Here is a 16,261-nt window from a genome sequence, read left to right on the forward strand (position 1 = left end):
TGTTAGTAAGTGAAGTGCCCAATTGTTTTATAAAACGCTTGCTTTACCGCATGAGCAAGGGTACGTTAAGCCCAGGAATCCAGTCATGGGGATCAGCCCTGGGACCTCCCTGAGGTTGGGACTCGGGATTCTTGCAGAACCTTTTGTCCCTGGTAAGTGAAAATGCCCACCCTCCATGTTGTAAATTGTACTGTTTGTATTATCACAGCAATTTTATTTGAAGTGATTGAATTTACTGTTCTTTAATCGGGTGTAAATTCCAGTTTATGCAATTATAAATTTTTGGCTATAATCTAATTCTTTTAATGTTCTATTAAGTTGTTTATTTCTTTTTTACATTTATTTTACCTTTTAAAAACAACAAAACTTTAACCATGTAAATCCTATGTCTTTTTATTTGGCTATTTATAAGGTTTATATTTTTCCTCTCTTTAAGAAAAGCCCTTTTTTTAAAAAAAAAATAAGCTAGCTGATTGTCAGGTGAAAATGCATTAGCCTACAGACCGGCCATTTAAATCAATGGTCACCAAGCAATGGGTGTACACCTCAACCACAATGGGAGCTGCTTTTTTCGGCTAACACTTCTCTATTCTGGCTCGTAAACAAAGGTCTCCGGTGGGGGATCCCATTCTGATGTCTCTATTGCCCGGGTGGGTAATATGGTCAGAGGTTGTCTTTGAGAAGGAGCCTATTTAACAGTAATTCCTCCATTGTTAACCCTGTATTATCTGCTCAAGTCGTTTCCGATTGTTTAGGCTTTATGCACACAGTGTAGGTTTTGCATGCTTTTTATGGAGCCAAAACAGTTAATAAATCCTAAAGGAAAGACTTAAACTTACTATGTGGCAAAAAATGAAATACAGTATATATTAATCCCTAAAGTGCTTTTTGGGCTATGTAAAGACTCAAACCAAATGCAGGGAACATGGCAGTATCGGGATTTATGGGATTTAATATGGTCACAAAACGTATTAGATTAGAAAAACAAGGCTGCATTCTTCCAAAAACTGCGTCAGTCCTTGATCCACGGTATTTGGGGGCTGAGACTCCTGAGCATTGCTAAAACAAAGTGACACATATGCTCAGCGAAGGGCCATACCCCTTCTGATCACCTCTGCTCGTTCTCCTTGGAGAACCCAACATCAGGTGTACATAGAGATTCTATCCACTTTCTTTGGACCCGGACTCGGCTTCCTGAGTTTTCTACATCAATGCTTTCATTTTTCAAAAATCCTATAATTTTCCATAGTCAGTCACTCTTAGGTCCTTGTTCACACTGTGGCCAGGAATTCCCCCTCAAAACCCCAGATGGGGCCATTGACTGCAAAGACACGAATGATGCTTAGAAAAACTCCATTGGTGTATTTTTCTTCTGAAAGGTTATTTAGATGGGCACAGAAGAGTGGTCTGCCACAATCCTGTGCCCGTCTTAACAAAGGGACACTTTCGGCAAAAACAATCCACTCCATTCCTATGACTGGCCTCGTCGTAAGGGTTGTCTGAATCCCACTTTTGGAGAAATTTAAGCAAACCCACTGCAGAAACCAAGTGTGATCAGATCCTTAAATTAGACGCGTCTAATGCAAATAATCTGCTGTGGACGTTGGAATACAGTTTACAGAATCAAGGATGGACCGTTACTTATTTCATTTCTCACTCACTTTTCATAAATGTTACCTTCAACAAGACACTTAAGGAGTGAACGATGGCGTCGGGAGAGGGAGGGACACTTAATTGTGCTGAGAACTAGCCTCTACGAACTGCTTTATTTCCTACGGTGAGATCAGAAGAGCATGAGCTTGAGTAAAGACATCATACAAAAAGTACAAAATTGCAGCACATAGCAAAATGATGCATATTTTTTTTTACCAGCAGGTAATTACTTACACATATTGTACACTTAAAAACACCTGAAACACACTTTTTTTTTTTAAATCAAACATCACTTTTATGAGAGAACTTTGGAATGGCAAACCACAGCCACACAATACATCACACATAATTGTCTTCTCAAGGTAAGTCCTTTATCAAATATATAATCTCTTGCATTGCTCATGCAATTGTTTTGTTACATACTGGTACTTTTACCAAACTATTTAAAAGAAACTCTCAAAAAGCCATTTAATCAACCAAAAGTGTGTATACAGTAAAACCCCGACCATCAAAATCTACCTAAGTCCAGAATGATCTATCAGTTATGATTTCTTATGATTTCTTCAAATGCAGAGATATAAAGTTCCAACCTCTGTCTTCTCAATGTCATGCTACAACCTTGAAAGTCACATTGTCCCTTGGACTAAACATTAGAGGCTTCCAGTACTAGATACCTCATGTAGTTGCTGATGAACTAAACATTAGAGGCTTCCAATACTAGATGCCTTGAGTAGTTACTGATGGACTAAAAGGCTTCCAGTACAAGATGTCTTGTGTAGTTGCTGATTGACTAAACATTCGAGGTTTCCAGTACTAGATACCTCATGTAGATATTGATGGACTAAATATTAGAGGCTTCCAGTACCAGATGCGTCGTGTAGTTGCTGTTGGACTAAATATTAGAGGCTTTCAGTACTAGATGTCTCATGTAGTTACTGATGGACTAAACATTAGAGGCTTCCAGTACTAGATGTCTTGTGTAGTTGTTGATGGACTAAACATTAGTGGCTTCCAGTACTAGATGTCTTCTGTAGTTATTAATGGACTAAACATTAGAGGCTTCTAGTACCAGATGTCTTGTGTAGTTGTTGATGGACTAAACATTAGGGGCTTCCAGTACTAGATGCCTTGTGTAGCTGTTGATGGACTAAACATTAGAGGCTTCTAGTACTAGATGTCTTGGGTAGTTGCTGATGGACTAAGTTTTAGAGGCTCTCAGTACCAGATGCCTCGTGTAGTTGCTGATTTGGCTGGCAACTATTACTTTGATCTCCCTACACACATTGACTCTTGGCTCGGCAGATCATGCGTGTTGTTGATGGGGAGAACATAATAAGGTTTGTACGACCATAGTCCAAGGTGTATGGCCACCTTGAATTTTACTGTATCTTATACAGCTTGATGATTGTGTTCTGTGTTTAGGAGGACATGGCATAATTGTGACTGATGATGACAATCAAGGAATCAGCAAGAAATTGTAATAGTTTTCAGGTAAAAAAAATATGAAAACCAGAAAAGAAATAGAAAGTATAAAAAGAATGCAATAAAAAAAAAGTGAACAAATGACCGTATTTCATGGAATAGGTGAGGTTGTAAACTATGCACACGTGAAATCAGATTGTCATGCATGTTCCCCATAACGGGTTAAAAGTAATGGAGACATTTAGGAATTCACACAGGTCACTAACCAGGAACAAGATTCTGTACAGCGCTCTTCAGTTCTGATATATGTTATAAAGTTCTGATATATGTTATCACCCACTGCCGCAGCACCTGCTCCCTCCCTGAAATGTAGTGCCATCAGTGACCTTCGTTTCTGGGGCTGGGCTAGTCCTTGCTTTGTCACTGTGTGATGTGCAAAATGACAGTACGCTCTGTTGCCGACTCAGATCAGTAGTAACGAGCCGTCCACAGAGCGCAACCTCAGTGCACGTTGTAATGCATCCTAGGAGAAAGACAAATTTTCCTCTAAAACAATCAGAATTCTGTTTTTAACGTAAGAAACCAAATGTAAAAGTTGATAAGAAGGAAATATATGAATACACCAGCAGGTGTGCACAATGTATTGCCATAAAGTGCTAGAAGGAAGAGTTGGGAAGAACTGTCACCAGTTGAACGATTATGTAACATAAGAACCAACTCATCCCTTCTAAGATCTCACACACGGCAAACATTTTGCAAGAAGGTTGTAAGATGTCCTGAGGAGTGGCGCTTTAGAATACCACTATACACCGGCTTATCACTAATCCTTCTAATCTGATCAAGCTTTGCCATAAAGGTTTCTAAATTCGATAAATGCAAACCCCATGATCGACTTTCTAATTCTTTTTATACAGTGAAAGCTGGGATTATTTCCTATTTATTTTTGAAAATCTTTTCACAAAAGTCACCTCTAATAAGGTACTTTGGAAGTGAAGTTTTTAGAAAGGGCCCTTTTTATTTTCGCTCTCTTTCCATCAGAAAAGACTGTAGTAGGATGGTCCGACACACAAATTATTTTTATCAGAAATCCTGATCTTTTTAAAGGGAACCTGTCACCCCCAAAATGGAAGTTGAGCTAAGCCCACCGGCATCAGGAGCTTATCTACAGCATTCTGTAATGCATTCTGTAATGCTGTAGATAAGCCCCCGATGTATCCTGAAAGATGGGAAAAAGAGGTTAGATTATACTCACCCAGGGGCTGTCCCGCTGCTGGTCCGGTCCGATGGGTGTCGCGGTCCGGTCCGGGGCCTCCTATCTTCATCAGATGACGTCCTCTTCTTGTATTCACGTTGCGGCTCCGGCGCAGGCGTACTGATTTGCCCTGTTGAGAGCAGAGCAAAGTACTGCAGTGCGCAGGCGCTGGGCCTCTCTGACCTTTCTCGGCGCCTGCACACTGCAGTACTTTGCTCTGCCCTCAACAGGGCAAATCAGTACGCCTGCGCCGGAGCTGCGGCGTGAAGACAAGGAGAGGACGTGATTGTAAGAAGATAGGAGGCCCCGGACCGGACCGCAATGCGCATCGGACCGGACCAGCAGCGGGACAGCCCCTGGGTGAGTATAATTTAACCTCTTTTTCTCATCTTTCAGGATACATCGGGGGCTTATCTACAGCATTACAGAATGCTGTAGATAAGCCCCTGATGCTGGTGGGCTTAGCTCAACTTCCATTTTGGGGGTGACAGGTTCCCTTTAATGCCATCATCTAATCTATTTTCTAATATACTTTTATTTAAAAATCCCTATCCCTCCGAAAATCACTTAAAGCCTATATAGAATCTTGACCTTGGTATCACTCAGCCCATGGGCAGAGCTTCAGATTTAAAGAGATTTGCATAAAAATAAATCATTGGTACAGTGTATTGTCTCTGAACCTGAAGCTTGTAGGATTTTGTTATATTTAAGCCAGGCACAAGAACTAGGAACCTGGCACAGCAGAGATCACTATGGGACCTTAAAGAAACACTCCTCCTCCTCCTCCTCTTCCTTCTCCTCCTCCTCCTCCTCTCAATCCTCTTTCTTCTCCTTCTCCCATCAACATTGTTACCCTCTTAATTTATTGAAGTCATCATATTACATAGCACAGTGCACTTACAATTGCTCCTTTTGCCTTTCTACCCAGCTAATTATTTACTTTTCTCTGCTCAGTGTAGGAACAGGAAGTCTCTTTTTCCTGCATGAGCCATCACTGCAAAAGTCCCTGGCAGAGAGGAGGAGGAGGGAGCAGTGGGGTCAGGAGTTGAAGAGAGATGACTCATGCGGTGATAAGAGACTTCCCGTTTCTACATAGAGCAGAGAAAAGAGAAGAATTACGTGGGTAGAAAGGCTAAATGAGCAATTGTAAGCACTCAGTACTATCTATAAAGTGATCATTGCAATAAATTGAGGATAAAAACTTTGATGAAAGTGCTTCTTTAAGGCTAGGGCTTTAAGGCTAGGCAGCGACACCTGTTGCTCGTCAACACAGTTTGCCACCATGTGTTGCTGCGACACCGCCAAGCAATACAAGTGCATGGGGTTGAATTGAAACCCTGAGGGTTCTGCAGCTGAGAAAAGCAAGGCGCAAAAAAAATCCAATGTGGTTGGATTGCATGTCGCGGTTGCAGTACCCTACGGGACCCATTCACTTGTATTGTGCTGCCATGCAGCAGCGACAACTGGTGAACTTTGGTTGCATGACAGGCGTTGCAGTCAAAGTCGTCGTGTAGCCCCAGCCTAAGAAAGGACTACACGGTGAACAAAAACATAGAGATGGAAAACAGGCAGAAGGATAATGTACCTGTACATGTGCAGATGTAACTATAGCTTAAGAAAAATGAATTCAAGTATAAATAATAAGATCACAGTTTAGCCAAAGGAAATACTGCAGAAAAGATTAGAATGTGGAAACCGGGAACTACCAAAAATAATTAGGTCTCGACAGACTTGTATCCAAACCACGGGCTGAAAAGAGTTACGCCAACCATTAGGTCAAACTTTTAGGGCTGCAGTAATTTACCTTCAGAAACAAGCAAATTACCCCTCTGGGGTAGATATCACAGTGAGCAAAATGGAGAGAAATTAGACATCTCAACCCTACACATCAGCCAGTCAACAGTAGAAAAAACAGGAATTGTGTCCGAAACGAGTAGGATCACTATTTTGGAATCATTCCCTTAATTGCCGATTCCCGGTTGACATATGTTGCCCAGTACACGAGATTAAAGATAGCGAACAGCACAGGGAAGACAATGCGAGAAATCTTATCAATGCGACTGACACTGTTATAGGTTTTTTTCCCATCCAGAGGTTTTAGATCAGGGTGAGGAGGAGACAGAGGCGGCGGAGGCAGGGCTGCGTTCTTCGCAATGGCTGCTAGGGCTGGCTCCTTAATGTTCAGCGTGTAAGTCGTTCCCACAATGTTGTACGTCGTGTTGGATTTTTTCGCCAGGATTATAGGTTCCTTTATCTGGGAAAATAACACAATCATAAATTTTAAGAACCAAATGTAACAAAAACCATGTCCACGGTACGGGGCTCTGTACAGGACGGTGACTGTGGGGGCAAAAAGAAAAATCCAGATGGGGTAGAAGTGCTCCCTTCTCCGATCAGTGGGGGATTTTATTTAATGAATTATTCTAATGTGACCACTCATGATTTAGCTTATTTTCATGATCCCTGCTAGTACTTACAATATATAGCCACAGTGTGAAGTCACAGTCAAAGTGCCCATGGAAGCAATGCCACAGTGCCCCACATAAATAATTGCAGAAGAGCCAGGTGTTTTGTATGTTCTCCCTGTGTTTGCGAGTATTAATTCTGGATTATCCGGTTTCCACCCACACTACAAAGATTGATAAAGAATCTGGACTGTGAGCCCCAATGGGGACAGTGATGATGATGTCTGGAAAGTGTAGTGGCATTAATGGCACTGCATAAATAAATAAAATAAACTTATATATAACTTTTAATGTAGATAAAGGGGTTGCCCAGCCTTTGTGTCTACCAGTCTGCAGTCACTATATGAATCCTCACATTACACACACTGCACACTGTGAGGATTTTCCGGTGCTGGGGACAGGCGATAATATCACCACAAGTATGTTATTTGTATACTCCTGGTCACATTCCAACTAGATGTGTCTGTCCTCGTCTAGTTTACATGTGACCGCATGTATGCAAATCACATATTTGTAGTCATTTGCCCACCACTGGCATGAGAGAATCCTCACAATGTGCACACTGCGTGCTGTGAAGATTTGCAAATCTGTAGTCGCATAAAATGACTGCAGCCTTGTAGGAAAAGGCTAGACAACCCCTTTAAGCCTACATATTACAGCCTAATTTTCTGTCCATATTACACCCCTTTATGGTAACTCACCTTAAATGCCTGACCTTCCTGGGCCCTTTTGCCATCCCATGCCCATCCTCTTTTAGTGAAGTAATTGACTGTAGCAAACTCAATAAGTGCTGAGAAGACAAACGCGTAGCACACTGCCATAAACCAATCCATCGCGGTGGCATACGCGACTTTGGGCAGAGAGTTCCGAGCACTAATACTTAAGGTCGTCATTGTCAAAACAGTGGTGACCCCTAAAGAACAAAAAATAAGCAATTAGACAAACTGATGAAAATGATAACAACACCAGGCAACATAATAAAACTAAGGGGAAATTATAGCACTAAATAGTGCCATAAAACCCACAGCCAAAGCAGCAGACCAACTCCATGCAAACTACTAGAAAAAGGAGTACTAATGGAGCGTAGAGGTAGTGAAAAATTAGCAAATTTTATTAATTTAACAAGCATAAAGTGCATAGTAAGTCAATACATAGTATAGTGAAAAAGGATGGTTAAAAAGAAGGTGAGTATCCACCGGTGCAAACTGCCACTATCTGTATCTCATGCGTCATATCAGAGAGGAAAAGCAACCATCAGTAAACAGTAAAGATCAGCCCGTGGGTAAAAAGTATCCCACAGCCTCAAATAATAATAAGGAGCGGTGCTTACCAATAAAATGTAACAGGGCAGTGTGCACCAGGTCGGATCCAACCAAGAAGAATCCTCGACGCGCGTTTCGCCTTCCACGAGTGTCAGCTTTTTCAAGGGGAAGTGACTCTGAGCAAAACAAGGGCCTTCAAATAGAGCGGACTATAGGGCATGTGACATATCACATGGTGCGTCCCAACCAATAACAGCCGTGTTAATGGCGCATGCACGCATGGGGTGCCGAGCCCTGCGTCAGAGAAGGCGTCAAGCATCGCACAGCCGCTATGGATAAGGATACCCACAGCGCATGCGCGAGACTAGAATGACGCCGCTCCGCCGGGGAGCAAAAAGGACCGCATGCGCGCCACAGCTGCACCGGAGATCGATTCATATTGAGTAAGGTTACAGATCACATAAACATATGGAATAATAACAACAGGATAGATGAGAACATGACACATAATCAATAAATATATTTGGGGCACACAAAATCTGAGATCTTCACATAGCCGATATATGTTAATTGCTGGGTCACAGAGATGTTTGGTGACCGCTCAGACCACTGCAGAAATAACATATAATTACACCAATGCAGAGTACACGTCTATAGAGTATACCACAAGATACAAAAAGTCCATATATGGCGTGCTGCATAAAAAGTTGATTGAAGAAGATGCAAAATATGTAGGACTTCCAAAAAATGGTCCGCTCTTATATGATGTCCTAAAGGTCAGAGCAAGATGAAAGAGAAAAATATAAAACTAAAAAAATAACAAAAGGAAAAATATAAATGAATACAAAACGAATTAAAAACAACAAGGAAGAATCCAAACAAAGGACTCACACACCAGGAGCCATAATTGGGTGAGCACGAGAAAGGTACAACAGGAGCCCAAAATTCTCAAAGTTTTATCCTAATATAGGAAAGACATTTACAAGGTCTCAAGACAAGGTATATCATCATTCATGAGTTCATAAAAAGGAGGAGAAGCTGAGGGACTCGTTAAGCCCATTGGGAGTCATAGTATCAAGGCGCACAATCCAGGCAGCCTCACGTTGCGCCAAAACCCTACAAAAGGTGAAAATGCAAAGTTTGGGGCAAAAAAACATTTTTGTTGTGAGAAAAATTTATTTTTTATATGTTCATGGCTCAACGTTATAAACTTCTGTGAAGCACCTGGGGGTTCAAAGTGCTCACCACACATCTAGGGGTGTAGTTTCCAAAATTGTGTCACTTGTGGGGGATTTCCAATATTTAGGCACATTAGGGCTCTCCAAACATGACATGGCGTCCGCTAATTATTCCAGAAAATTTTACATTCAAAAAGTCAAATGGCGCTCCTTCCCTTCTGAGTAGTGATGAGCGAGTGTACTTGTTGCTTGGGTTTTCCAGAGCACGCTCGGGTGGTCTCCGAGTATTTGTTATTGCTCGGACATATAGTTTTCATCGCCTCAGCAGCATGATTTACGACTGCTGGACAACTTGAATAGATGTGGGAATTCCCTAACAAACAGGCATTCCTCACATGTATTCAGCGTATCTGGCAGCTGTAAACCATGCAACTGAGGCGATGAAAACTAAATCTCCGAGCAATAACAAATACTCGGAGGTCACCCGAGCGTGTTCAGGAAAACCCGAGCAACGAGTATAGTCGCTCATCACTAGTTCTGAGCCCTGTTGTGCACCCAAACAGTAGATTTCCCTCACATATGGGGTACGGCGTACTCTGGAGGAATTGCACAACAAATTGTATGGAGCAATTTTTCCTTTCACCCTTATGAAAATGCAAAATTTGGAGTTAAAAACATTTTTGTGGGAAAAATTATTTTTTTTTATTTTCACGGCTTAATGTTATAAACTTTTGTGTGGGTTTCAAGGTGCTCAATACACATCTAGATAAGTTCCCTGAGGGGTCTAGTTTCCAAAATGGGGTCACTTGTGGGGTTTCCACTGTTTAGGCACATCAGGGGCTCTCCAAACATGACATGGCCTCCGCTAATTTTTCCAGCAAATTTTACATTCAAAAAGTCAAATTGCGCTCCTTCCCTTCCAAGCTCTGCCATGCACCCAAACAGTGGTTTACTCCCAAATATGGGGTATCGGCGTACTCAGGAGAGCAATAGTCCATTTTCTCCTGTTACCCTTGTGAAAGTAAAAACAATTAAGTCTAAAGGAAATTTTTTGTGAAAAAAAAGTTAAATAATAATTTTTTCTTTTCAAATTCCATTAATTCCTGTGAAGCTCATGAAGGGTTAATAAACTTCTTGAATGTGGTTTTGAGCACATTGAGGGGTGCAGTTTTTACAATGGTGCCACTTTAAGGTATTTTCTATCATATAGGCCCCTCAAAGTGACTTCAAATATGAGGTGGTCCCTAAAAAAATGGTTTGGTAAATTGTTGTAAAACTGAGAAATCGCTGGTCAATAGTGATGAGCGAGTATACTCGTTGCTCGGGTTTTCCTGAGCATGCTCGGGTAACCTCCGAGTATTTGTTAGTGTTCGGAGATTACGTTTTTATCCCGGCAGCTGAATGATTTACAGCTACTAGCCAGGCTGAGTACATGTGGGGGTTGCCTGGTTGCTAGGGAATCCCCACATGTAATCAAGCTGGCTAATAGCTGTAAATCATGCTGTTGAGGGGATGAAAACTTAATCTCCGAGCAGTCATAAATACTTGGAGGTCACACGAGCGTGCTCAGGAAACCCGAGCAACGAGTACACTTGCTCATCACTACTGGTCAACTTTTAACCCTTATAACTTCCTAACAAAAAAAATGTTTCAAACATTGTGCTGGTGTAAAGTAGACATATGTGAAATGTAATTTATTAACTATCTTGTGTAACATGAGTGATTTAAGGGCATAAAATTTAAAAGTTTTAAAATTGCTAAATTTTTGCCAAATTTCCGTTTTTTTCACAAATAAACACAAGTGATATCAAAGAAATGTTACCACTATCATAAAGTACAATATATCATGAAAAAACAGTCTCAGAATCAGTGGGATCCGTTGAAGCATTCCAGAGTTATAAAGTAACAGTGGTCAGAGTCGAAAAAATTGGCCTGGTCGGGAATGTGAAAACAGGCTTCAGGGTGAAGGGGTTAAAGTATAGCAGGGGTGTCAAACTGCATTCCTCGAGGGCCTCAAACCATGCGTGTTTTCAAGATTTCCTTCTCATTGCACAAGGTGCTGGAATCATTCTGTGCAATACAAGGAAATCCTGAAAACATGACCTGTTTGCAGCCCTTGAGGAATGCAGTTTGACACCCCTGCAGTATAGGACTTCTTTTTTTTGTTTCAAGAGCAAGCATCACTCTTTGTACCTCTTTGGCTTTTTGGGCCAAATTTTGGTCCTGTCCAGATGGTTTTCCGATCCATAAGTTGGTTCTCATATGGAAGGGTATGGGGCCATACATTTCATGGTCTCCTCCACCTACCATGGCTAGTCTCCTGGGTGCAGTGTGTTACTATGGAGGAGGCTAGATGCGGTGTATGGTAACATCTCCGAAATCTGTATTCATCTTTTGGATGGAAGGACTAAAGAAACAGGTGGTGGTTTCCTGGAAGTGTCTTCTTTGGTGTCTTTTTTTGTAGTTTTTAAGATGTTTTTACCTCTGGCATCTTTTTTTTTTTTTTTTTTAATTTATACATAAAACAGTGGAGGCTTCCAAGTGGAAGCTGACAGAATAGACCGGTCACTTATTTTAGCTGCTTGACAAGTTTCGAAACATGAAGTGGTTAAAAAAAGATGAAACATACATCTTGCAGAGGAAGTCGCTTCGACATTGCCATGCTGATGTGAATTATTGTTAAAGTATATTGGGAGTGAAATCTGTCTGAAAAAGACGTTGTGAGCACATTCCCTAATGAGAACCGGTCACAAAACTGGTAAACGAGTAACTTGAACATTTACATCTTTAGAACGTATTTGTTAACATTAGTTTAGACAGCAGGACTTATAACTGGGCGGTATGTAGGACCGTCCTCAGGGCGCCTGGCTGGCTCCATATTCAGTCCTGGTAACAGAGACTGCTCCTCCCGATTTGGCTGCTGGTGCTTTCACTTGGTGCTGTCATTGAGTACATGGGGGTGCGGAGTCTTCAATGGGGGGCTGGAGGGGAGTCCTGCTGTCACACCTCGGTAAGGAATGTTTGGACCATTTGAACCTATTACTATGGATGTGAGGCGGGGGGGGGGGGGGTCTGATTTAAATAGACAAATTGCTGATGTCTTCTGTGACAGTGCAGCGCCCCAGAGTCCTGGTCGTTGCAGTAATGTCGCTCTGCCACTAAGGGGGGTGATGTTACATCTGACTGCACTAAAGGAGTTCACCTGACCAGGTATCACAGACACACACTACACTCCACACTCCGGCCACCAGGGGGGGTGGTTCTGTCTATTAGGCCACTCCTCACACTCTGGTAAAACTGGGGGTTGGACTGGAAGTTAGGGTGAAAGGAGCCCGAGAGAGTTCGGGAGAGGACCTGTCAGGGGTGGGATCCTGACAGTGGCCTAGCGAAAAGGACAGATCGTTACGGAGCTGTGCCTGTGAGGTATAGCGGCAGGCTCCTTAGAAAGGACACGAAGCAGAATATATTGCGGAGAAGTGAGAATCGAGATCTTAGCACAGAGGCAAGAGAACCAGAAGGAGTCGTGCCCTTAAGACCGTGGCAACATCCTTCTGAGGCGTGTAGCCGGTGGCCGGAGCACCGAGGAAATAAGAGACTCTACGTATTACTTTAAACAGCGGCAGGACAGTTAATTATAGGTTGGCTGTCTCACCTAAATCACCTAACGAACACAAAGGAGGCAATTATGGGAGAGGGGTGTCTCTAGGGTCCCAGAATAACTCCAGGCCTACCCCGTCATACGGGTGCGTCCTAGCCATATCATCTGGGGGACAGAGAGAGAAAGAACATCAGAAACAGACTCAACAGTTGTGAGGACTATCCCGTGGTGCTCAGCAGGGAGGTACTACAGCACACAGGCGCTAGAAGGTAGGCACTGATTTCCACCTGCAAGGGGAACTCTGGATGTGCCTTCGGACCGGCCGGTCTCAGCCAGCCCTGTTAGCAGTGCTCTGGACTGCGGATCCCGAAGCCTTCAGTAAAGAGGTAAAGAGACTGCAACCCTGTGTCCTCGTTATTCATCGCGCCTTGCACCTCGCACCATCATCACACCTTTCATTGGACGCCCCTTAGCAGGGTCACGGACCGGGTCTAGCCATCGTGACAACCCCAGGACTGAGACAGAGAGGCCCGATACCGAGTATCCCGCGGCCCTGCGTCTGGGGATGCTCCAACTACAAAAGAAGTGGACAGTAGGAGGCATGACACTGTAAGGGGTTGTGCAGCGCCCCAGAGTCCTGGTCGTTGCAGTACTGATGCTCCGCCACTAAGGGGAGTGATGGTACGTCTGATGGCACTGAAGGAGTTCACCTGACCAGGTATCACAGACACACAGTACACTTCACACTCCGGCCACCAGGAGGAGTGGTTCTATCTAGTAGGCCACTCCTCACAGTCTGGTAAAACTGGGGGTTGGACAGGAAGTCAGGGAGAAGAGAGCCCGGGAGAGTAAAAGAGAGGATCTGTCAAGGAGGGGATCCTGATAGCGGGCCTGAAAAGAGAGAGATTGTTACGGAGTCGCGCCTGCACTATCTTGCGGCGGCATCTTAAGAAAGGACACAAGGCGAAGGATACTGTGGAAAAGTGAGAAGAGTGATCACAGCATTTAGGAGAAGGCACCAGAAGGAGTCGTGCCGTGGGACCGAGGCAACATCCTTCTGAGGCGCATAGCCGGTGGCCAGGGCACCGAGAAAGTAAGAGACTTTATGTACAACTTTGAACACGGCAGGACAGCTAATCATAGGTTGGTTGTCTCACCCAAATCGCCTAAGCAGACCAAGGAGGCAATTGTGGGAGAGGGGCGACTCTAGGGTCCCAGAATAGCTCCAGGCCTCCCCGTCATACGGGTGCGTCCTAGCCAGATCATCTGGGGGACAGAGAGGAAGAACATCGAACGCAGACACAGCGGTTGTGAGGACTATCCCGTGGTGCTCAGCAGGGAAGGACTACAACATATAGGCGCTAGGAGGTAGGCACTGATTTCCACCTGCAAGGAGAACCCTGGATGTGCCATCGGACCTGCCAGACTCTCACCGCCCGGTTAACCGTATTCCAGACTGAGGATCCTGAACCTTCAGTAAAGAGGTAAAGAGACTGCAACCTGGTGTCCTCGTTAATTACTGCGACCGGCACTGCACCACATCATCACCACCACCCACACATCGAACTGTTATTCCTTTATTGGATCCCCCTTAACAGGGTCACAGGCCGGGGTCTAGCCACCGTGACATCGCCAGAGCAAGAAGGGAGACCCGGTACTTAGGACTCGGTGGCCCTGTGGTAGGGGGTGCTCCAACTTGGCGTCACGAACAGGATCCTACTTAAGCCCGAGGCTCGGGTCATGTGTGCCTTGGAACTGTGACTGAATTGTGCTTTATTGAGAAGACTGTGTATTGCCGCCAAAAATTTGCCATTGCCGCGCCGAGGGGAGGGGCCATAGCTTCGTGGGCGGAGCCGGCCAAAAAGAGCGCGGAACGAGAAGGCACGGTGAAGAGCTGACTCCGGAAAAAGGAACTCTGACCCCGGAAGGCTAGCAAGGGAGAAGGACAGCTATGTCGGACCCCGGAGAAGCGAAGGCGGCGGCCGCAGCTGCAGCCACGGAGGCACTTCCGGACCCCGCAGTAGCCACAGCCGCAGGTCCGGTATCACCGCCAGAAGCCGCGGGGCTTGCCGCTCCCATCGGCCAGCCGGACACTGCTACAGCTACAACAGCCATAATGCCCTTCTCCATGCCGTACCTACCAGGAGCCGCCTGGCTCCCGCGATACTCTGGAGAATCCCATACGTTCACTGACTTTAAAGAAGGGATCTGCAGCCTGCTTGAGTTCTATCCCCTGACAGAGCCTCAGAAGGTCCATATGATAACCGGACAACTCTTCGGCGCAGCTTTAAGAGAAGTGAAGTCCTGGCCCGCCGCGGATAAGAAAACTGCACAGCAGGTCTTTGCAAAGCTAAAAACCACCTTTTACACCCGCACCGCTACAGAAATTAAATTGACGTTCTATGGGTGCAAACAGAGGCCGCAGGATAGCTTACGGGACTATGCCCTTAATCTTCAGGAGGCACTGCGGGCCATCAAGCAGAGTGACCCCGGTAGTATGCAGGATGAAGATAAACTCCTGAAAGAACGGTTTGTCGAGGGGCTCCTGTGCAATCACCAAAGAGCCCAGCTACACTTCCTAGCCATGCAGAATCCGGACCTGACCTTCGCGCAGTTCAAAGATAAAGCCATCAAGGCGCTACAGGAGCGACAGCCCAGCCGCGCTGTCCTTCCCAGGCGTCAAGCTCTTACATACCATCAGGAGGCGGCGCCGGAAGCACCTGTCTCCGCTGAGGCCGATGCCCAAATTCTGGACGACGATTCCCCCGCAGGACTACGTCTCCAGATGCAGGAGCTGACCAAGAGCGTTGCTGCCCTAGCCCGGACCGTCCAGTTCCTACAGGAGGCTCCCAAGGAAGAGATCCAGCTGGCTTCCAGACCGGAGGATGTCCCCTGGCAGCGACAGAGGAGGGTTTCGTCGGCCAGAGGCCGAGACAACGACCGCTTTCATCGGGATGGACGACCCATTTGCCGCCGCTGCCACCAAGTGGGCCACCTTGCAAGGTACTGTCATTTAAACGAGCAACCCCTGGGGCCAAGGGCCAACCCCCAGGAGTAGGACGATCGGGCCCGCAGAACTGGAGAGCCAAATACATTGGGGGGCGACCAGTTCTCCCCATCGTGGTCGACGGCATCCCCATGAACGCTTTGTTGGACACCGGTTCCCAGGTGACGACTATGCCCTACGTCCTTTATAAGCGTTATTGGGAGGACACTGACATCACCCGCGGCCCTGATGATGATTTCACCATAATAGCTAGTAATGGTCAACCACTGCCACAAGTGGGGTATAAAGAGGTCACCATTAAAGTGGGGCGGGTGGAGTTGAAGGCCCAGGGGATGGTCATTGTTGATATCGATCGACGTGAATGTAACCCCATGATGACTATTGGTACTAATGTCATAGAAAATTGTCTTGCAGAAGTTATTGT

The 16,261-nt window shown here is 44.9% G+C and overlaps 1 protein-coding gene across 4 annotated transcripts in view; it reads right to left on the bottom strand.

Annotated features, from left to right (window-relative positions):
• Nucleotides 1–1,596: 1,596 nt before the first annotated feature.
• Nucleotides 1,597–16,261, bottom strand: part of GABRA3 (gamma-aminobutyric acid type A receptor subunit alpha3) — a 161,936-nt gene continuing 147,271 nt past the window's right edge. For 2 of the 4 annotated variants that reach the window (XM_077283362.1, XM_077283363.1), the window contains exons 9-11: nucleotides 7,494–7,705; nucleotides 6,393–6,581; nucleotides 1,597–1,772 (exon numbers count right to left, since the gene is read on the bottom strand). In XM_077283362.1, coding sequence (XP_077139477.1) covers nucleotides 1,731–1,772; nucleotides 6,393–6,581; nucleotides 7,494–7,705 — 443 coding nt within the window. In that variant the 3' untranslated portion in view covers nucleotides 1,597–1,730. Of the gene's footprint in view, nucleotides 1,773–6,127; nucleotides 6,582–7,493; nucleotides 7,706–16,261 lie in introns of those variants that run through there. The other 2 variants (XM_077283360.1, XM_077283364.1) reach the window with 1 other exon arrangement.

This window comes from Ranitomeya variabilis, chromosome 2 (assembly GCF_051348905.1).
Source record: "Ranitomeya variabilis isolate aRanVar5 chromosome 2, aRanVar5.hap1, whole genome shotgun sequence".
Classification (NCBI taxonomy): domain Eukaryota; kingdom Metazoa; phylum Chordata; class Amphibia; order Anura; family Dendrobatidae; genus Ranitomeya; species Ranitomeya variabilis.